This window comes from Echinops telfairi, unplaced genomic scaffold, assembly GCF_000313985.2.
Source record: "Echinops telfairi isolate 266 unplaced genomic scaffold, ASM31398v2 ScPeMD7_9;HRSCAF=40, whole genome shotgun sequence".
Taxonomy (NCBI): Eukaryota; Metazoa; Chordata; class Mammalia; order Afrosoricida; family Tenrecidae; genus Echinops; species Echinops telfairi.
The window spans coordinates 87,658,199-87,682,175 of record NW_022103906.1 but is presented as its reverse complement, the minus strand read 5'-3'; the positions used below and the strand labels follow the sequence as shown (position 1 = coordinate 87,682,175).

Genomic DNA, 23,977 nt, shown 5'->3' with positions numbered 1-23,977 from the left:
ATCTCTCTGCCCTTCAGTCAATCCCACCTGCGTTTATCAGCCAGGCTGGCACAATAAACTATCTCAGAGGATGACTTCAAGAACTTGCTGATGAAGATCAAAGATTGCAGTACAGATCATAGCTTAATATCAAGAAGACAAAATTCCTCACGACTAGACCAACCGGTAACATCATGATGCGTGAATGAAGATTGAAGTCCTCAAGGATTTTGTCTTGCTTGGATCCACAATCAATACTCATGGAAGCATCAGTCAAGAGGTTAAACAATGCATTGCACTGGGTAAATCTGCTGCACGAGATATTTTTCAAGTGTTGAAAAACAAGAATATTATTTTGAGGACTAAGGTGTGCCTTCCCCAAGCCATGATACTTTCAATGGTCTCCTATGCATGTGAAAGTTGGACATGGAATAAGGAAGACTGAAGAATGGATACATTTGAAATGTGATGCTGGAGAATATTGAAAGTACCATGGACGGCCCAAGGAACAAATAAATCTTCCTTGGAAGAAGTACACCGGAATGGTCCTTGGAGGCAAGGGTGGTCAGACCTCATCTCGCATACTTTGGAAATGTTATCATGAGAGGGCATTTCCTGGAGAAGGACATCATGCTTGGTAGAGGAGAGGGCCAACAAAAGAAAGAAAGGCCCTTGTCAAGATGGATTGCCACGGTGGCTGCAACAATGGGCTCACACATAAGAACAATTGTGACGATGAGGCAGCACTGGGCAGTGGTCAGCTCTGTTGTACATAGGATCACCAGGAGTCAGAAACAACTTGGACTTGATGACACCTAACAGCCACTACCACCAGCACCACAAAGATGGTCAAACAGAATGTGGATATTATCAAACAATATCATTAAGAAAACATGCAAATAAACCTTTGTTGAAAATAACTTTAAAACAATTGCAGCAGCACAGAGATAGAGAACGGACAGAAATTGGAGCTGGGTTCAGAAGGTTGCCTGAAGGATATCATTGCTGAGGTCAGATGATCATTGGCTGAAAGCAGAGAATACCAGAAAGATGTTTACTTGGGTTTTATTGAGCAGTGAAAGCCATTTGACTGTGTAGGTCATAGCAGATGATGGGTAACTTTAAGAATGGGAATGTCAGAGCACTTCAATGTGTTCTTACAGAATCCGTGCCCTGATGAAGAAGCAGTTTTCATAAAGCACAAGGGACCACTGAGTGGTTAGAAGGAGGAGGTGTTTGGTAGGGTTGCATGAATCCAGGCTTTTTCCACCTGTATGCTGAACAAATCATCTGAGAAGCTGGACTATGTGAAGACGAATGTGGCATCAGGATTGGAGGAAGGCTTATTAACAACCTGTGATATGCAGATGACACAACCTTGCTTGCTGAAAGTGAGGAGGACTTGAAGTTCTTTCTGATGAGGATCAAGGATTGCAGCCTCCAGTCTGGCTTGCAGCTTAATAGAAAGAAAACTAGAGTCCTCACACCGGACCACTAAGTAGCATCATGATAAATGGAGAAAAGACCGAAATTGTCAGGGATTTCGTCTTGTTTGGATCCGTAATCAATACTCATGGAGGCAATAATTAAGATATATTGCAACAAAAGGCATATTTCATTGGACAAATTTGTGGTAGGGGACCTCTTTAAAGTTTTGAAGAGCAAAAATGTCGCTTTGAGGATTAAAGTGAGTCCAGTACAGGCCATGGGATTTTCAGTGGCCACAAGTGTATGTGAAAGTTGGACAGCGAATAAATAACACACACATTAATTGATGCCTTTGAAATACAGTGTTGACAATGACAGTTGCAAGTACAAAGAAATCTGTTTTAGAAGAAGTGAAACCAGAATGTTCCCTGCTTGTGAGAAACTTTGTCACCTGTAGTCTGGCCATAGTCTTGGGAGAGACTCGCTATTGGGAAAGGACAACATACTCCAGAAGGATGAGGGCAATGAATGTACAAATGTGCTTGACACAATTGATGTGTGCATGGATTGTGATAGGAGTTGTATGAGCCCCTAATACAATGATTTTAAAAAAGATAGAAACACAAGTAAAAAAACAAGAAAAAATTCCATTATCTTTCAATTTTTCTACAAACTTTTTGAGGTCCCTTATTCATCTGTCACATTAGCAACTACTAGTCACCTATTTTTGCAATTCTGAAATAAATCTTCTTTGGCCTTTCAAAAACAAAAAGAAAAGGACAGCATACTTGGTAAAGGGATAGGCAGGCCTGAGGGAAGATGTTCAGCCATATTGTTTTACACAGTGGCTCCCACAATGGACCCCAGCATCACACCCATGAGGCTGGCACAGGGCTAGGCAGTGCTGCATTTTGAGGTCCATAGGATCCCTGAGTCAGAACCAATTAGATAGCACCTAGCCTTAAACTAACAACACTGAAGATTTTTCAAATTAAAGATAAAATGCCATGACCCTAAATATTGCATCATCAGTGTACTACCCAACCTCTTGATCTCTTGGTTGCAAGTTGATAATCTTTCCACTCTAGAAGGGAATGGCTCAACCTTACTAGAATTTACCAATATCAGCCTTCAGTACCATGCGAGGGCTTCCAGAGTATTTGATCCACAGACATGAAAACATTACACATCACGACACCACTTTAAAATTTAAAAAATGTGGCAATGGACTTCGTGTGTCTTATTATGTACAATATTCACAAGCTGCTGTTCTGACAGAGCAATATAACAGCTTAAGGGAAAACTGAGACACTTTCTTAGAGATAATGCAATATAAATCTTAAATCCGCTGCTATTATATGTCGATATTTTAATAAGATCTGGGAAACATGTATAAATAACAATGAATTTATTTGGTTACTTAACTGAGAATTTGTAATGATTTTGCCAATACAAATCCATTGCTACTGTTAGCATGTATGAAGTTAGTTATAAATCATACAAATGTTTATTGTATGTACAGAGCTGATGTCAATCCATCACATTGAGAAGATCATTTCTTCTTCACCGACTCTCCATTTGACGAGTTTGTTCTTCAGAAGAACAAACAACATTCTCTTGGAAGTAGTACAGACAGATGTCACGCAAAAGCGAGTATGGGGAGCCCGTCTCACGTGCTTCAGACGTGTTGTCAGGAGAGACCGGTTCTTGGAAGAGGGCTTCATGCTTGGTCAAGCAGACGGTCAGCATCAAAGGAGCTGTATTGGCATGGTGGCCACACAAATGGACTCAAACTTACCATTGGTGGGGGTTGTACAGGACCAGGCAGTCACTCCCTCTGTGGTACACAGACAGCGACACTAGGATTGGAAGCAAAGGTCCAGGATCTAATAATAACAACAGCATGTGGGCGTCTATCCAGCACCTGGTTTGCTGCAATCTCTCACTTCTAGCCTCCTTCTCGTGATCACCAAACTCAAACCCACTGCCATCAAGTCGATTCTGATTCAGAGACCCTACAGGACAGAGGAGAACAGTCTCTTTGGGTTTCTGAGACTACGTGTTGGAGCAAACACTTTTCCCCACAGAGTGACTGGTGAGTTGGGACCACTGAACTTGTGATTAGAAACTTGGAGTAACCCACTACACCACACTGTGTTCACGGTTGTTTCTTCCAGGCAGACACCTCGAAGTAAGTGGTTAGAAGTAGCTATGCATTCTCACTTAGCTCTATCGTCTTTATCTTCTTCTTGTCCTGATGTTAACCTAGGACTTCCTCACTGTCTTATCAGCATTTTATTGTTAGTTTGTTTTCAGACAATACTTAGTTTTAAGTTTCCACACAGAATTTTAGTTGTTTTTGTTGTTAGCTGCCTTCTAGCTGGCCCCTGACTCTTAACAGCTGACGTGCGGTGGTGAGAATGCTGACTGCATATGAGATATAGTGACTGGGAATCAAACCCCCGTCTCCCACATAAAGAACAAGGACTTTATTACTATAGAACACCCAGGCCCCATAGAATTTTAGTGGTTTCTAAATAAGGATGTGTCTAAGTAATCCAGTCTGTCCTTTTTCAGAGCCAACGTGCTTTCAAAAAAAATTTTTTTGAACACAACCTCCACACCCACAAATTCTCTGTTAGTTCTCACTTTATTCAAAAATACTCCATGAAAAAATATTGATATGTCAAGTCATGTTATCGGTTGCATAGTGGGGAAACTATTCTAAATATTTAGAGTCTTTAATTAGCAGGCTTTCACAAGTAGGTATGTCTAATTTCTTCCAATTCTTAGCAGATGTTGGAGAGTTAAAACTTGCACTTAAAAGAAATGGATGCATTTACAATGAAGTACTGTAATCTGGTTCTTTTGATCATTGTATTATGATTTAACTCAGGCATTTTCATTGTTTGTGCTATTTCTCCAAAGCCATGAAAGATAATATATAGCCCTCTGTCAGGAAACCAACACTCTAGTTTTGATCCTGTGTTATTTGACTACCCTGATAAATGATTCACTACTGAAGATATTATGCAGAAACCTTTTCAATGAACTTGCACGGATGTGTGTTTACTGTTGTTAGGTACTGTGCAGTTGAACTTGAATCATAGTGAACAAACCCCTGCCCCGTCCTAGGACCCCCCTCACAATTGTGAAATGTGAGCTCATTGTTGCAGCCACTGTGTCAATCCATCGTGCCGGAGGTCTTTTGCTTTTTTGCTGACGCTTTGCTTTACCAGCATGATGCCCTTCTCCGGGGACTCATCCTTCCTGTTAACAGCAGGCCCAAAGCACGTGGAGACAAAGTCATGTAATCCTTGTTCCTAAGGAATATTCTTACTGTAATTTTTCCAAGACAAATTTGTTTGTTCTTCTTGTTGTCCATGATACGTTGGATATTCTTCACCAGTACCATAATTCAAATGTATCAATTCTCCCATCTTCCTTATGAATTGTCCAGCTTTCACATGCAGACCACTGAAATTACCATGGACTGAATCAGACATACCTCAGTTCTCAGAAGAACATGTTTGCGCTTTAACATTTGGTAGAGGATTTTTGTAGCACATTTGCTCAAGATTTTGTGTAGCCCATTTGTTTGCTTGACTCTTGCTTCTATGAGTATTGATTGTGGATCCAATCAAAATGAAATCCTTGACAACTTTGGTCTTGTTCATTTATCAGAATGTTGTCTATTAGTCATTTGTGAGGATTTTTGTTCTCTTTACATTGAGTTGCAATTCATAATGAAGGTGGCAGTCTTTTGTCTTCATCAGCAAGTGCCTCAAGTCACCCTCAATTTCAGCTTTTACTGACAAAGAAACTAAACACAGTCATCAGTGGGAACCTATTATTTATTAATATATTCAGGTAGCTGTTTACTAGATTCCATAAGTCTCTGAAGGAAGAAACACTGGTCAGTAATTTGAATTAAACAGAAACTTCCGATTGTAGAAGCATTAGATGTTTTTCACTCTGTGAATTGCCATTGTTCACATTCTAGATTCCCTCATATTATGTTCATATGAAGGTAGCCAGAATACTAACATTGCTTGTAGTTGTAAAAAAAAATGACAACATACCTATTCACACTCTTTCATGTATATTTCACCATCCTTGCCTTTAAGGAGGATCCTGGCTATGTTTCTCCCAAGACAAATGTGCCTGTTCTTTTGGCAGCCCATGGTGCCATCTGTGTTCTCTGCTAATACCATAGTTCAAGTGCATCAATTCTTTTTCAGTCTTTTGAATTCAATGTCCAACTTTCAAATACATATGAGGCTATTGAAAACACCATGGTCTGGGTCAGGCATACCTTAGCCCTCAGAGTAAATCTTGCTTTCCAACATTTTAAAGAGGTCTTGTGCAGTGGATTTACCCAATGCAAGGTGTCTTTTGATCATATTGATTGTGGATCCAAGCAAGACAAAATCCTTTACTACTTCAATCTTTTCTCTGTTTATCATGTTACCTACTAGATCAGAGCCAGAGCTTTGGAATCATTAATTAACTGCTATGTATATATTTTGCATAATTAACACATAATAGTTCTATGTTGGATGTAACTCAAACAACCCAACTTCCATCAGATCCCATTCTGACACATAGCAAGCCCATAGGAGAGACTAGAACTGCTCCCAAGGGGTTCCAAGGCTGTAGATCTTTGTGGAAGGATACAGCCTCATCTTTTCCCCACAGAATGGCTGGTAGCTTTGAACTCCTAACCTTGCATTTAGCAACTCAATGTATCACCCAGTACATCAGCAGAACTCCCCAGATTTCAGCAGGATGCAAAAAAAGAACCACCTTTTTGCTTTTAATGAGCTCATAGTTTGATTTTTGACAAGTACCTATGCCTTAGTTTTACTCTTATTTCTACTTCTCTGGTTTTATTTACGGCAGAAAAATAGAAATAACTATTCTTAGAATAGCCATGATTCTGTTATGACTATCTTTCTAATCTATTCAACCTACACAAAACACTCTCTGGGATTATTTATCACAAGTCATTCTACAATTGTAACCACATTGTCCACTGAAGGATGCATAGTATTTATAACATTTCTCCTAAATGAACAACAGCTGTGGTAAAGTAACCCATTTATGAGAAATCTCCTATTGGGAAAGATTGTCATATAGATATTATCTCAGCCATTCATCTCAACCCACCATGACTACTTCCTCTAACCTCGCCTGTTTCTTTGAGTGAGGCTAGTTGACTTGGTTCCATCTATGTCCATAAGTCACTTCAGAACAGTGGTTCTCAACCTGTGGGTCATGGCTCTTTTGGGGGTCAAACAACCTTTTCACAGGGTCTGCCCCATTCTTAGCAGTAGCAAAATTACAGTTATGAAGTAACAACAACAAAAATTTATGGTTGGGGGGTCACCACAACATGAGGAACGGTATTAAAAGGTCGAGGCATTAGGAAGGTTGAGAACCTGGTTTCGATGGTCAGCATTTTCTTAAAGAATATGTCATTCATAACAGCACAGTCAGCAGCTCCGTAACCCTGAATCACAAGGGCCATTTTACGAGCCTTCAGTAAAGTACACATCTCCAGCCTATGGAACCAGTTCATACAGACATCAATGCATGCCATCACATATTCAATCTTAGAATTAACTTCCCCTTCTCTGCCTCCATGATAACTAATCAAGTTTCTGATTATAATTTGGTTCCCCAAATAATTTTTTCTTTTTTGGATAGAATAGAATGGATGCCCAAAAAAAGGTGCTTCCAGTCCCTTTGGAGGTTTCTCATTTTCGTCTGGAGCATATGTAATTGCTCCAGACTGCTAAGCTAGGGAACAAATCTTATACTATTATGACTTCAACAAAAATGGAAAAATATTATAGTGCTGGCTGGGTGGCTGTCCCCACCCCCTTCCAGCCATAATAACCAGACAGCTTTCTGATATCCTCCTCGATGTCCATGGCTTGGTCATTTGTAATGTGGCTTGTATTTGCCAATTTGTGTTTGTCAGTAATTATTATGGTCTCATTTTCGGCATAGGAAAGAGAAACCACACAGATATTCTAAGGAGAAAGGAATATAATACAAAAAGCTACGTGTCTGAAAAATCATAGGAAAGGCCGGAAGACTGGGACAAGTAAAGTAACAGGAACGAATCCTAAATTTGTGCAGACCTGACCTGTGAGGGGAAGCTACTCTCACAATCAGGAAAGTGAGAAGCCTGCAGATTGTTGGTGCAAATGTTGAGTTAAAACTCTTACTGCATCACAGCTATGATCCGGGGACCCAGAAATGGGTCAGGCTGCCACCACTACTGCCATCGCCCCCCAACATGGTGTCAGAGGGAGGTGAACATGGGAAACACGGTGCTGCTCCTGACTGCCCATTGCGAGTCAAGAAATAAACTGAACCACACAAACAGGCGGAATAAGTTTTTCTCGTGGTTGTTTTTCTTTCCAGAACACAATAGGAAAAAGGCCTACTATTCATTTCTGCCTTCAAAACTTCACTCTAGAGAGCACGTGTTTGGTAGAAACTGTCATCAGATCATAGGCAATGTCGTCTTTTTGTTCACTCGTTTTTAACATCCCCACCTTTGGAAGATTTTAAAAGGCATTATAGATATAGATAACACAGAAAAAGTGCATGTCAGTCTCCCTCCCTCCCTCCACATCCAACAGGTCTCCCTACAAACAACAGTAGTTGTACACCCGGTATCCTATGGTGTACACATCCTACTGTACAGGCACTGTCTTACTGCATGTACATGATGCCTGCATATGATCCAAACTGTGTGCTGGAATTTGTGTAAGCTAGTTTATTTAGTAGAATGTACTGTATCACACCCTGTAGAGACCATACCCTTGTATGCTACCAGTAATGGAAAAGCCTTCATGTTATGGAGAGAGTTGAGAAATGGCAGGACAAGTCCCAAGGCAAATAGTCTACTCCGCCCTTGGTGCCATGCGTAAAGAATCTTGACTTCTGACCTCCCTACCTTCACTTAACTGAGACGTCAACCGCTGCAATGTGCTGTTCCTTTCCTTCTAATCCCCCACATACTTTTCTCATTTTAGTTTAGTCACATTTATGGAGCATCAGTTATTTCTTCCCAAATATCTACATTCAATTATCTGCCTCTTTTCCAGGTCACACAGAGAACCAGAGAGTAAAAAATGTGCATTCCTAGAAGAATGAAAATATACAGCCAAGCTTTCTCCACCTTCCTCTAAAAAGCTTCGGTGCCCTGTGCTCACCGCTGACTTCATTTATCTATAGGTTGGCTCTTGATAGCTTTGTGTGCGCTTTGGAAAGTTCAGCCAAGACAGCTGCATGATCACCGCAGAGACAATAGCTCCCACACACAGGGTTACATGGATTAAAGAACCCGATCCATCAGTAAATCTGCCAGATGGCAGTGGAAGAAAGCTTGTAACCCTCTAACTTTCATTTCAACAGCAGCAAACAATGTTCAATGTTTAAAATAAACTCTTCCAGATGAGCTGAAGATAAACTCTGAGGTGGGTGCACTTGAGTTTGCTAGGCTGTGGCTCTGAAGTGTTTGATTACATTAACACAAACCCCCGGGTAGAACCAGCTTCTGTCAACAAAATGCTTAGGCTTGAACACCTACTACATGAGGCCATTTCCTGTGCTTTCATGTCCCAGTGGCAGAAACAGCTTTTCACAAACGAATACTGATTATGTGAGAGTCGGTCAAAAAGAATTGCTACACATTTGATGGCCACCCCCACCCCTTAACCAATAAAAATATCAAAATGTGAAGCTATTGTTTTCTGGCATATTCTCTAAGTCCATATATTCTCTATTTCCATCTCTCTAACCCTTCTCCAAAGAATCCTGGCAGTTTGCGCAGTTGTGTCAAGAGACAGAGATCATGTTCCTCTTCAATGCTCGTAGACTTCTGAGGATAGAAACATGTCTAAGGGGTAAGATCTGGGCTGGAGGTAGCTGGGGTAAGGTTTCCCCATCAAATTCTCCTAGTACAGATCATGCCAGCGCCGAGAATAAGCGGGTACATTGTTATGATGGAAAACAAGAAATTAGTCGGTGCAGCGTTCTTGGTAATAAACCAAGGCCATTTTTCATTTTCTTAAAACCTCACCATAATGAGCCCCCCAAGTGCTCTGTGTCCTTTAACAAAATATATCAGGATTGTCCCTATGGCATTCCAATGAAGCCGCCAGTGCCCTCTGAGCTGACCTTCCTGTCTTGAAGTTCACTTATCTGGTACATCAACCCAGAAGCTGCAGCTTTGCTTGGACCTTTTATTTTTTTTTAAACATTTTATTGGGGGCTCATACAACTCTTATCACAGTCCATACATCCATCCATTGTGTCAAGCACATCTGTACATTTGTTGCCATCATCTTTCTCAAAACATTGGCTTTCCACTTAAGCCCTTGGTATCAGCTCCTCATTTTTACCCCTCCCTCCCCCATCTTCCCCCTTCCCCTCTCCTTCTTGAACCCTTGATAATTTATAAATTATTATTTTGTCATGTCTTACACTGTCCGACGTCTCCCTACACCCACTTTTGGACCTTTTATATAAGGCACACTCAGGCAAGTGTACTAACTGAGGAGCATTGCCTGCAACCATCGGCTGATCACAAAGACATGCTAAAACACAATGGCTTAGAATAAAACCTCTGCATGCACGGGTGACCGGGAACCCAAGTAGTATTACTTTTAAACTTACCCTTGTATATTTCTCCAAACTAAGGCACATCACAATACTACAGGTTCGCACAGATAAACTTCTTTGAATCTATTTCAAACTTAAAATATTACTTAGTCATTCACCTTAGTGCTCCGTGTATAAGGAATCCTATCTGACAGAATTCAAATCATATAATCTCCCATTATAGAAAAAAAGGCGGGGGGGAGTAAGTGGAAGGATTTAGAACCAATAGCTGAACAAGTACCTACATAAATGGAGTATACCAGAAAACAAAAGCAAACCAAAAATGAAAGTAAATAAGCACATACTGGGTACAAGTAATATTTTTTAAAGTTAGGGTTTATAAAGGAAGTCAGGAATTGCTGAATTTTGGTTGTTTGAAGTTTAAAGACTCTCAAATCCACCATTTCGACGGACACGGGGTGGGATGCGTGGCACGCATGCGTTAGGGCAACTACTCAAGATAACCTGATCTAACTATGGGATACTCATGAGCTCAACTATGAGTTGAGCACAGCAGAAAGTTCACAGAAGAAATGAGCTGCAAACCCCACACTGATCATTAAATGATTAGCCCTCTTAAATCTCATTAACATACTATGAAAAGACGTGATGGTGCAGTCATTTATTTTAGACGCCTCTTCTAGCCACAGTCTTCTTCACTCCCACCAAGTGACGTTTTTCTGGACGGAGCTGGATAGGAGAAGGCTGGCAAAGATGCTGATAGGATTCTATGATTCAGTTGTCATTGATTCCTAACAGAAATGATTGTGACTTAAAAACTTGGAACTCTAATGCGGGGATTAGTCGGTTTATCATCCTGCTGGGTTGACAACTCAGAAGTACCAGGAGGATTTCACTACTATCAAGAAAAAGAGTCCGGAATGGAGCATGTCATTTGGACCCCGAGATTCTTGTGCAGGCACCGGGAAGTCTGACCACAGAGAAGCAGCAGAGGACTAACAACGGCAGAACCACAGCCAGAGCAAGAGATGGTGGTGTGCTGCCCAGCCCACAGAGCTAGTAAAACCGACTGGCTTCACACAGAAGGCTTCCTTTCAGAAATAGGTGTTTCAGACACTTAATCGGGGGAGCTTGGTGGTACACTGACCTATGGAGCCTGAGCTGAGCGCCTTCGGGTTTTGGATTATGGTAGAGCGGTGTGCCGTTTGGGCATTTATTGGTAGTCCTAAAAAGATGTGTAATATTGACTTAGCAGGATGGAGGCCAAAGGGCCTTGTGGCTGAGTGACCAGGAGACCCAGGCGGAAGTCTACCAGCAGTGAATAGGCTATCCTGATTGGAGGAATTCCATTGAGTGTTTCAGATCCTGGATCCTGTAATAGACCCTATCAATGTGAGGACAGTTTCTATGTTCTGTTGTGATCATTACAATGAAGTATTAAACGAAGCTGAGGAGTGGGGAGTGCTATGGGTGGGATGGATGGCAACAGGATTAGCAAAGGAGGAAAGAGGGTGGAGGCGTGTTGGACCTCAGCCTTGTAAGAATTAGCTTTGGGCTGATTAGTTTAATTATCTTTCCCTATTAGGAAGTAAGACATGATTAGAAATGTTATAGGAAAACAAGATTTAGTACGGAAGCAGGTCAGATGTAGCCCACATGCTGTTTTTCAACTTAGAATCAATTATATCGAGTTATTAATACAATCTATTGGAACATTGTATAAAATAAAACACATTGCCACATTTGGATTAGAATTCTGTAGAAAGCATGACTCACTCCCTACAATACAGTCATTGCCAATCCCTCCAAAGTGAAGCTTTGTCAGAGATTAAACACAAAACAGAAGGAGAAGAAAACGAAATTAAAACCCTCACCCACTGCCATCGAGTTGACTTTGACCCAGGAACCTTATGACAGAGTGGCAATTAGAATCCTTATTTGGAGTTTCTGAGACTATAAATCTTTAGGGCAGACAGCCTCAGACAGCTAAGGCGTAGCTGGTGGACTTGAGTCACCAGCCTTTCGGTTAATTATTGCTTAACCCACTATGCAACAAGTAATTGTCAGTGATAGCTCTATTTTATGGAATAGAAGGCTTGTTATTTGGAATTTGTTATAGGAAAAAAGGAATAAAGAAGGTATCATAAAAAATGAATCAAACATTATTATTTGAATTTAGAACATATGACATGGTTATTTGCCTGGCTTACAAGGGTCACCAGGTATTACTATTTTTGTTGATTTTTTAGCTTGTTTCTATTTGACTCTGTGCCCTTGTGGTGTAGTGGCTTACTTGTGGGGCTGTTAACCACAAGGTCAGCAGTTTGAATCCACCAGCAGCTCCGAGGGAGAAAACTGTGGACTTCTATTCCCATAAAGAGTTACAATTTCAGAAACCCACAGGGGTAGTTTTACCCTGTCCTCTGATTGCCCTGGTACAGAATCAACTCAGTGGCAGTGAGTTTGGTTGGGGAGTATTGTTATGCATTTGGCTATTTCACCTTGACCTTCTCAGATTATGCTCATAAAGAAGTGTAGTCTATGATCTGCAGGTTTTGTACCTTTACAATGGAGTTAAAGTTAGTCACATGCAAACCATTAAATAAGACACCTTTTAGATTTTACTTTTTAGCATGTCACACTATTTTGAGATTTTGTAAAAGCAAATGTTTATTCATTTACTTTAAAAATTTTAAAACATTTCATTTTCATAGGAATATTATTTGTACTCACATTTCATTGGTTTGTATGATGATTCATAACTTGTATTACAATTATTGGAGCCCTGGTGGCACAGTAGTTACATGTTGGGCTCTAAACAGAAGGCCAGCAGTTTGAAACCACCAGTCACTCTCTGGGAGAAAGATGAGTCTTCTATTCCTGTAAACAGTTCACAGCCTCAGAAACCCAGCGGTGATTCTGCCTTGTCCTAGAGGGTCACTATGAGTGCTAAGTGATTTGATGACAGTGAGATTTCGACTAACAAGCACAGCTAGTAATGGACACATAGGTTTGTTGTGGTGTTTTTTGTTCCCTCCTTTATTCCCAGTGCCTAGAGAATAAGGCCTGGCACACCATAGGTGCACAATAAATGTTTGTGAAATGAGTGAATGCATGGCACAGAACTCACTGTTTATAAGTATGTAATAGAGCTGGAGTGTGCAGAGGGCTGGGAATGTGCCAAAGGAGACCCTAGCAGGCTTGACCAAGTACATGGTGTCTGTATTGGTATGCTTTACAAAAAGAATGGAGAGAATCAGTTGTCACAGCAGGTCTGCTGGATAGTGGTTGGTTAAGTGGTTGGTTGACTGTGCTCTGTTCAGGCAACAATCTTAGTAAAGCTCTTCCTTCCCATCTGTCTAAAAACAGTCTTTCCTCTAGGAATACACCACATCACCTTCTTCCATATTAACCTGAAACTAATTTAACTCACCACTGCCCACGGAGAATTTGGAAGTCTGGACTTTGAACAAGCTTCTTTTACATTTTTAGCAAGATAAGGGAACGTTAAAAAAAAAAAGGCAAGAATCTTGTTAAAATGTAAATTCTGGCTCAGTGTAGCTGGACCGGAAATGCAGATTCTCAGTAGGGTGTAGAACCTGAATGAATTGGTTTCAAGCCCTGTTGGAAACATTTGAAGCTATCTGTGGGGTCCAAGCTCCTAAAGGGTGCTTCATAAAATATTCCCTCTTGTGTGTCTTAAGACATTTGGAATCAATTAGCTATTCAAATCTAGGTTCTTCCAGCTCTCTGGCCAGGCCCAGCAGGCTTGTTGGGAGAAAGAGTTGAAAGCAGATAAATGTTTTTCCTCACACCAACATCTATAGTTGGAAAGAGATGAAAAATTAACACCCCAGAACCTCACGCTCTAGCTTCCAAAATCTATAGCACATAGTCATACAAATTCAGACCTGGTGTAGAAGAAGCACAGGAGACTTATTAAAAAATAGTAGATGTTGCACACATGGGAATGACTAACATAAATGGTGTCTTAAGGACACGGTGAAGTATAGTTCACCTTTGAAAAACACAAGTTCGAGCTGAGCCAAATACACTGCCATCGAGTCAAGTCCTACCCTTTAAAAGGCTCCCAAACTTGGCTGAGCACTGGAATCACCTGGGGTGTTGGCGAAAATAAAGATCCTTTGTCCCAATTTGATATGGAATAAATTAGAATCTCCAGGGGGAGGAGCCTAGGATTCTGTATGATGGAACCTAGATTAGGAGCCTAGGCTATAAAGGGAGGGGTGGACCGGAGTGATGGGGAAGCGGGCAAGGTTTTGTGAATCTTCACAGAAGCCCGCAGGCTCATCTTTCTCCTTCTGGGTGCCTGGTGGGCTGGAATCATGACCCGTTAGCAGCTCAGTACTTCAACCGCTGCACCACCACGATTCTTGTCACTTAGCCCCTCCCTCGAAAAAAAAAAAATAGCGACTCTGAGCCAAGTTAGGAGCAGAAGCCCAGGAATCTCATCCCTTCTTAGAACACATTCCTTCAAATAGAAGTTAGGTTCTCAGAAAATGAAAGTCAAGAACTGGCATAGAAAATGAGTTTCTAACACGTGTATCCCATACATAAAGATCCCTGGGGACTTAGCGAGTTCAGCATGGACTCTGCAGGAGAAGAATCAGGCAGTCTGCTCTGCCAGAAGTTTGCAGTCTGAAATCCTACACAGGGATGCTGAGTTGGCCCGGACTCTGCAGCAGTGGGATGGTCAGCATGGACTAGGTGGCAGGGGGTCTTGTGTGGTGTATTACAGGTTTTGCCACAGCGTTGCCATTTACTGATTGCTCAGTGGGATGGTTAGAGCCAGCAGGAGGGTGGAAGACCAGAGAAGAAGGGTTTAAGCATCTTTAGAATCCAACTCGACATACTCTAGCTCTTGGTCCTACCCTCCATTCCATAAAACACTCAGGTGGGAAGGCCATCTTCCAAGTGGCAGCCGTTTTCCCATCATAGTAGGTGTTTCCAGATGAGTTTCGAGTTTTTCACAGTGATAAACTAATATATCCTATTTTATTAGGGTGCTACACACAAGGACTCTGAAAGGGTCAACTCTTAAAAGAGATGAAAATTGCCAGAAAAGCATCAGGTATCAAAATGCAGCCAGAAACGATGGTGGTAAAGGAAAAAGGGAAAGGGGGGAAAGCGAGCTCCTTTTTAATGAAGCCGAGGTGTGGGACAGATTTATTAGCTCCCATTTTTCCAAGTTGCTTTCTGGTGTATTTCCTGCCCATATTTCTAAATTCACCTGGTCCCTGGGTAGAATTACTTAAAAAAAAAAAAAAAAGAAGAACGAAAGAAAATGATGCAGGTACACCTGTTCCACCTGCTGGGACTTACCTGTGATGCAGATCCTTTCTTGTCTTCATGACCCAACGCTCCAGTAGGAAGAGACCTGCTGTACAGCCTGCCCAGATTGAATACGGGAACGAAACAAACTGGGCTTAAATATCATTGTGGTAGTTATATAATCATTTGTCAATTTAAGGATTAAAAGTGTAGGGGTGGAGTGTAGCGTCTCCTTGGAGGCAGGAGACACCTCTCTCTCTCTGGGTTCACTTCCTGGGAGACATTGCAGCTGACAAGACACAGGGAACTACACTAATGCCCTGAGTTGCAGAAGTCACATGGACCTACCCTGATGCCACCAAACATCGGAAACTGGAGAAGCCATGTAGAACCCTGCCAGCACTGATGCTTACGATGCCACTGGATCCAAAAACTTTCTATCCACTGGCCTGTGACCATCCTGCATTCAATGTCATTGCATTTGTTTCGTGAGTCTGAAGAGGACTTTATAGATTGGTATCGGACCTAGGGATTAATATTGGACTTAGGACCGAACTGGGTTGGGATGCTTAATGTACAGTTATCCTTTCCATAAAACTCTCTCTTATACACCAGCGTCTCCCTGGATTTGCTTCTCTCGTCTACACAGACTAACACAATCACTAACCATGAGCACAATTGCCAGTAAAATCAATTTAGTCACGGTGCCTTTGCCCCAAAGCAGATGGCAGAAACAGGTAGTCACGGTTATACGCAGGTCATTTTGATTCTGTGATACAGATGCCTACCATTAATAACGCCCTGGATATTTGCATGTACCTCATTCATTATGGATCAAATATTTACTGTGTGGCAAGACTCTTATTCTAAAAGGAAAATCAATGAGTCCCTTTCCTTGAAGAATTCCAAGTGTAGGATTGAACCTAATCTGATAAAGCTATCAAGTTCAATAGCAACACAGCACACAGACCATTGGTTGTCTCCTGGGAAGTCACTGGAGCTCTGGTGATGTCCCAGTTACACTTGGACTGCTCACAACAATTCAATACCCCCAACTGCTCCACTCCCTTAAGGAGCTGCAGTCTAGGAAACTCACAGGGACAGTTGTACCCTGTCCTGTAGGGTCGGCTCTATGGCAGTAACTATTGGGAAGTCATTTGAGGGGAACCTTGAAGTGTAAGTAGTGCTCCTAGTGAAGAGGGAAAAGGTATTCTCAACTGAAAGAACAAGAGCAAAAGCCCAGAGTGGTGAGTGAGAGGGTCACTAGTCCATATTGAAGACTTGAGTTCTAATATGGAATGACTAGCGCCGTGTTGTCCAAGATACTGGCCATTAACCCCAAGGGCTATTTTAATTCAAATGAACATTAAATAGCATCAGAAACCCAGTTCCTCATTCACAGTAGCCACTTTTCCAGATCTCAAGAACCGTTAAGTCTAGTATCTACCATGCTGGTCAGTGTAGATCAACTTATTTCCATCGCTGCAGAAAGTTCTACTGGATAAAGCTAAATAGGGGTGCAAGCATAGCCTAGGCCAGTTGACCAGAGTTTAAGTTTTAATTCAAAAAGAAGTGATTTATTAGCTATTATGCAAATTTCCTTGGACAAGAGTCTTGCGGGATACTAACACAGTGGCAAAGCTATAGCCTGTTTTACCCACTCTGCTTCCACAGTGGAGTAAAAGACTTCATTTGAAGAAGGATTGTTTGAGGCAATTGGAAACAACCAGTTTTTCAGGCAGAGAAGTGACACCGATTTGAACTTCAGATATGAAGGGCTTCAAAAAATTGGTGGAAATTGCCATTAAAAGATAATGGGGGGGGGGGGGAGGAAGGGAGATAATGTTAGTTTCCACCAACTTTTGGAAGCTCCATTGTATTAACCTTCAGAGCAGTGGTCACGATAGTATGAGGAGACTGGAGATACCAAGATCAGTCAAGACTCATGATGATTAAATGATAAAAGGTTGCAACCAGTGAAGCTTACAAAGAAATACACAATTAGAATAGACACCAGTACATTTATTCCACAAAAGAATTGTGTACATAGTAGGATATTATTTCTATACATACAAAACAGTATACTAAGAATATTTAACACCTTGGCCATGAAACTCAAATGATATGTCAAGAACTTTATTTTCCAATTATTGAATTTCCTAAATATATAATCCATACTTGTCCAATAATAATTTAAAAATAGGTTATAGTGATATTATTCATCATACTGTAAGATATTTTGGCTTATATCCACTATCCTCCAAAAGAAATGTTTAGTTAACTTGAAAATATCCACACGTGGATGTAGCAGTTCTGTCTTACAAATGAAATTGTTTTGTCAAGTAGCAAGGCATCACTGCACACTGTTCCTGGCTGTGAATACAACTGTCAGTTTTATGAACAGTTCTCTTCTACCTCTTATCTCTATTTTAATATGCCAACCATCACTTCACTGATATCCCAGAGTTTTCTTGCCACCAACTCATCCAGGGCTTTGGGCAAAAGTTCCTCCTCTTTACAATCCCCAAAGTACTTTCCTGACACGCCTTCTATCTCAGGTGAAGAGGCTAAATAAATAGAAGTCTGGGCACCTTCTGCTGGAGTTTTGAAAAAAGCCCAGGACACTAAGTTGAAAATGGGTTTGACAAGCAAGGGAATGTTTATGTGCCTCCCGAGATTGGTTCGGACAATCCCAGGATGTAACACATTGACAGTAACGCTGGTGCCTTCTAAGCGGCGGGCTAGTTCTCTAGTGAAAAGAATATTAGCTAGTTTGCTCCGACTATAACAGAAACTTTTATTGTAGTTCTGTTCACTGTTCAAGTCTTCAAAGTTGATGTCGCCATATTTATAGAGTTTAGAGGAAACTACCACAATCCTGCTGGGAGCTGAATTTTTGAGCAGTCCAAGAAGGAGGTTGGTGAGCAGGAAGTGCCCGAGATGGTTCACTCCAAACTGCATCTCAAATCCATCTTCAGTCTTTGCATAAGGGCACTGGAAGATCCCGGCGTTGTTGATCAAGACATCCAGCCTTGGCTCTTCCTTCAAATGTCAAAGAGAAAGGAGCGAATTATGAACACAAGCCTTTAACTTTGGCTCTGTTGGAAAGAGGGAACCAATTATAAGGATCTATATGTGACCTCCGCCCTGGGGGACGGACAACAGAAAAGTGGGTGAAGGGAGATGTCAGGCAGGGCAGGATATGACAAAATAAACAATTTATAAACTATCAAGGGCTCATGAGGGAGGGGGGAGGGGAGGGAGGGGAAAAATGAGGACCTAATGTCGGGGGCTTAAGTGGAGAGCAAATGTTTTGAGAATGACGAGGGCAATGAATATACAAATGCGCTTTACACAATTGATGTGTGTATGGATTGTGATAAGAGTCTTATGAGCCCCTAATAAAACGATTAAAAATAATAAAAATAAAAATGTTTTTAAAAAAAGATTTTGGGAGAAAAAAAGCATAAACAGGAGACAGATGGTTTTCAATATCAGTTGTTAGCTCATGAGGGAGAGAACTCTTCGGAACATTACCAGTTTAGTTTGTAATTGGCGGGGATTCATTTGCAGGCTCTGCCTCATACAAGCAATATTTATGACCATTTGTTAAATGGCCACGTTTTCTCAATCACTAACAACTGAATACAGAAATGCATTTGTCCACAGTACCCTACGAATGGATTTAGATCCTGACTCTATAAGACTTTCTACCTGATTTATGCTTTTATAACTTGATAGTTACTAATACACATCTTACTTCACTAAGAAGTTGAATTTCTGATCCGTACAAGGATCCTGCTTTGAAGAGGAGTACAGTTAATTTGGGGGAATGGGCACTCCACTAATTCCACATTTATCCTCTTCAATTCAGGTAATTTATGAGCATATCATTTTGGGAGTTGTCATGTAAATACTCAGATCACAACCAGATCACAAGAAATGCATTTCTGATCAATTAAAAAAAAATCTTGCAAACTGCTAAAAATACATTTAATGTGTCTATGATGGGTTTTCAACAACTGAGAATGGGAAAGGGGGGAAAAAGCCCTTTTCACAGGTTCCTGGCCTTGTGCTAAGTACTTTTTGCAAGCTTGTTCACTGACTGCTCCCTCCCTCAACCCCCATAGAAAGCGTGAAGCATGGAAGTCAGGCCAGGTGATTGACCCCGTGTCACAGTGGCGAAGCAAAGGCCTGAGGATGAATGTGATAGCAGTGCTTTTTGTCTGAAGTAGCAGTCCATCCACCCCATGCCTCGAATGGGGGTTTTCAAACCACTGCTAGAGAATCCCTGGGAGATGGACTACGGATATAATAGAAGCAGGTCAGCAGCACTGTTCATCGCCAGCATGCCAAAAACTCCCTGCCCAGTCAATTTCCACTCACCGTGACCCCACAGGACAGGGTAGACCTCCCTCACATCGGCTGGTTGTGAACTAACGACCTTGTGGTTAGCAGCCAAATGCATAACCACTATTCCACTGGGACTCAATGACTCTCCCAATACTACTATGGTATCAATAGTAAGGGCAACATCAATAATGCTTTATTCTATTCTTTTGAGACTCAATGGCACAATGAGAACTTGTTCAAGATATTTCTTTAAAACTGGGCCAAGCACTAGAGGATGTCAGAGATGCAAAGTGGAGCTAGCATCATGAATATTTTAAAGAATGCTTTAAAATACACACATGCACAATAAATATCAGAAACCACCTAAAACAAAATCCACTGTCTTCTAGTAGATTCCAAACTCTGTTCTGAGAACAACCCAGGAAGACAGAGTAGAATTGCTCCACCATGTTTCTAAGACTGGGTTTTATGGGAGCAGACAGCCTCACCATCCCCACTCAAGAGCTGCTGGTTTGAATAGCCGACTTTGAATTAGTAGCATGATATCTAGACCATAGAACCACAAGGGCTGTTTAGAAACCACACCCGTTGATTATCAATACTGTTTCATGTAACAGCAAAGAAGGTCAATAAGAAATGAGGCGGGATCATCAACAAACATCTTTTACTTTTATCTTGTCTCTGGAGTTCAAAGCCCAGCAGCTGTCAGGGTCAGCATTAGGCTGCCTACTGCAAGGGGGTGGGGTGGGGGTGATTCAAACCCCCAGTCAAGAAAGATGGGGCTATCTCCTCCCATAAAGATTACGGCGTCATAAACCTTTAGATGGTCACTGTGATGTGGGATGGAAGTATGTCTTGGCTTTTTCCCCACTATATGAACACCACCTCTTCAAGCTAAGAGATTGGTAGAGTAGAAATGGATACTTTGACCCTATCCTCCTGGATCTTTCCAGATTACAGTGCGGCAACTGAGAATTTCCTGAAGTCTTTTCCTTCTTAAATCATGTAAATTGTTCTTCTTTCACCCTCTCCGGGTTCCTCTCTGGATGGGCAGAGAGAGAAATGCACCATATGCTCCAGGTGTGATGGCAGTGACGACCCGCGAATAAATTAATGTGAGGTCAAATCTTACTGGCCTTTACGCCAAGTATAAATGAAAAGAAAAATGTTTTACATCTCACAACTGTTATCAAAGCCTACCTGGCAGACGAGTGACTATTTCTCTTTCTGTCTCCCTAAGCACCTGTAGCTTTTCCAATAGCCAACTTCAAAAAACAGGCAAGAGTTCAGCCATGGGGGAAAGAGAGGAGTTGTTCTTTTCCACTAATCCTTTGGAAAGGTGTCCTAAATTAATCATTTCTGAACCATCATTCTTCGCTAGGCTTATGTTAAGACTTTATCATTTACTATTTTTTCAAGTTCTAGGAGATAAAGGGCAAACATACCAAAAGTGCCAACCTGTGGGAAATCTATATTTCCTTCCCCCTCCACTCCCCTCTTTCTGATTATAGTCACTACTTTAGAGAACTTCACTGAACTTTAAAAAGAACACAGAGAAGCAAGGGCAACAACTGAGTTCGCTATGGAACAGGTTCTGTCCCAGTTTGAAGCTGCCAGGTGCTGTGGAGTTACTTTGGATCCATAGGGGCCCCACATCAGATAGGGACTCCCCCTGAGGGTTTCCTAGGTTGCTGTTTTATGGGAACTGGTGGCTAGGGCTTTCTCCCTTGGAACCTCTGTGTGGGTTTCAGCTAACAACCTAGTGTTTAACTACTGCCCCCACTAGGAGTCCTTAAAGCAGTTTTAAAAACAAAGCAATCCAAATCCACTCCTATTGAGTCAATTCTTACAGTGACCCTGGTTGGGTTTCCAAGTCTGTGAATTCTTCTGGAAACAGCCAACTCTTTCTCCTGTGGAGTGCTTGGAGGCTTAAATCTTCTACCTTGCAGTCAGTAGCCCAACGCCTAACCTAGAACATCATCAGCTCTTTCTTTAATATAGATATTAAGAAACAAACAGTCCCATTTTGATAATAGGAAAATATAGTGCATTCAACAGCCCATATATTATCACTTGTTCCATTATTAAATGGAAGACATCTTCCATTAGTAAATGCCAACTGTCAGAGAAACCACTTCTGCAGCTTACCTACTGTGTGCCAAATGCCCAAACCCCGCGGGCACTGTGGGATATTTTAGTTTTCAAGGGAAGCAGGGATTCATCCAAGGACTTCAAGCTACATTAGCCTGTGCCATTATCCTTTCGGTGATGTCATCTTTGTGGAGGAGCCTGGTGGCACAGTGGTTATACACTGGCTGCTAATGGAAAGGTCAGCAGCTCGAAACCACCAGGCCCTCTGTGTGCAAGACAGAAGGCACTCTCTACTACTACAGAGAGTTCCAATCTCGGGAATCCAGAGGCCATTCTACCCTGTCCTACAGGGGCACTGTGAGTAGGAACTGACTTGATGGCAGTGGGTTTTTTTGTTGTTTTCAAGTTTGGTAACAAAAAAGCAAGTGTTGTGCTAAAAATAAATCGCTGTGCGGCAGAAATCGAGTGTGGCAATGTGCCACCTGATTCCAAAGTTTGAGAAGTTGGCACAATGGCTAACAGGAACACACATCCTATTAAGAAGTGTGGTTCTTTAAGAATGAAATGTCATTTTTCTTTCGAGTATATATCTAAGTTAAGAAGACATAAATACTTAATAGGTTGCTTGGATCGAGCTGGTAGCTATTTCTTTGGGCCTCAGGGCACCATGAAAGAATTACGAAGCACTCTGTTGAAGAGTCCTGGTAGCGTAATGTTTAAGTTTTTGGCTGCTAGCAGCAAGGCTGGCAGTTCACACTACCTAATTGATTGTACTAGAGATGTGGCAGTCTGTTTCCTTGAATCTCCATGAAGCAGTTCTACTCTGTCCTGCGAGGTCACTATGAGTCAGAGTGGACTCAATGGCTGTGGGTTCAGTACTTTGCAAACAAAGTTTGGGGACGCTACAGTCAGGACTACCTTTCTTCTGCTAGCAAGTTTTATCCCTCTCTGAAAGATCCCTTGCAAGTTCACTTGCACAAGAACTCTTCCCACCTCCAAGGAAACAGGGCATGCTGGTCAGCAAACTGTGCGCTGTCTGTACAAAGAAGTCTCCACTTCACTGCCAAGCAGCAGCAATAAGGATTAATTTAACCCAAAGGCTTTGGAGACAGGGCCATAGGCAGGTGACTCGGCCTGTCCATGCCTCGGTTTCCTCAGATTATCAAACAGGGATGTTAAGTCCAACCTTAGAGGGTCACTGTGAAGATTTAATAATCATAGCCAAGGACTCTTTAATTTCCTTTAAAATACCTGAGTATTTGGCTTAGCGGGGCTGGCACATACTACACCTTCAATAAACGATAAATATTCTTTTAAGCCCTAGCCAGTTTAAAACAGGTGCATGCTATTGGAAATCAGGAGGGACTGGTTCAGGATGGTGCTAGTTGAGGGCACTAGTGGCACCCAGTTAAACTGTCTCAACAAGAACAACGAAATGGGATGCTGCTTCCTCAATCTCCATGCTCTGAACTTCCTGCCAAATGCTCAAGGATTCTGAATTCTCACTCGGATCCCGCCCCATAGCGACCTTATCGGATAGGGGAGAACAGCCCGGGTGCGTAGTATCAGAGTTGGTAAATCTTGATGAGCACATTAAAGCCTCCTCGTTCTCCCCGGGGGAGTGGGGGCAGCTGGAGGTTGGATAGCCCACCTCGTAAGCACTTAGCCCCCACGGCTTAATGCAGACCAGCTTCTGCCACAGGCAATGCAACTCCAGTATCTGGTGGGACTATGGTTGGCCCGTCCTCATAAACTGTGCTTCAGAGGTGGCTTTCCTATTTCCCTCTTGGGATCATTTCTTTCTCAACATCCGTGGGCAGAGAGCCCCTAAGTTCTGTTGATTTCCCTGGGCTACCACTAGCAGGCCTCATCACAGTCATTCTACTTCATTATTATTATTTAAACCGACAGGCTTCATCACTTCCAAGGTCACACCCCCTCCCTCCAAGGGCCGCCCCTTCCACACTCGGCCCCGCGCACAGCAGGCCCCACCCCGCGGCGCCCGCCACCGGCCCCTTCCGCCTGTCTTGGACCCTCCGGGGCCGCTGGGCTCCCGAGCCCCCACACCTGGAGCAGCTCCTGGCAGAAGGCGCGCACTGAGCGCAGGGAGGCAAGGTCCAGCTCCTTGACGACCAGCTCGCCGGCCGCGCGGGCGTCGGGCCGCGGGCCTTCGGCCTGGCCCAGCTCTCGG

General features: G+C 42.2%; 1 protein-coding gene across 1 annotated transcript in view; it reads right to left on the bottom strand.

Annotated features, from left to right (window-relative positions):
* Window positions 1-17,347: 17,347 nt before the first annotated feature.
* Window positions 17,348-23,977, bottom strand: part of LOC115868269 (retinol dehydrogenase 14-like) — a 6,988-nt gene continuing 358 nt past the window's right edge. The window contains 2 exon segments of the mRNA XM_030884590.2: window positions 17,348-18,384; window positions 23,854-23,977. The exon segment at window positions 23,854-23,977 is cut by the window's right edge and continues 98 nt beyond it. Of these exon segments, the coding sequence (XP_030740450.1) occupies window positions 17,767-18,384; window positions 23,854-23,977 (742 nt within the window). The 3' untranslated portion in view covers window positions 17,348-17,766.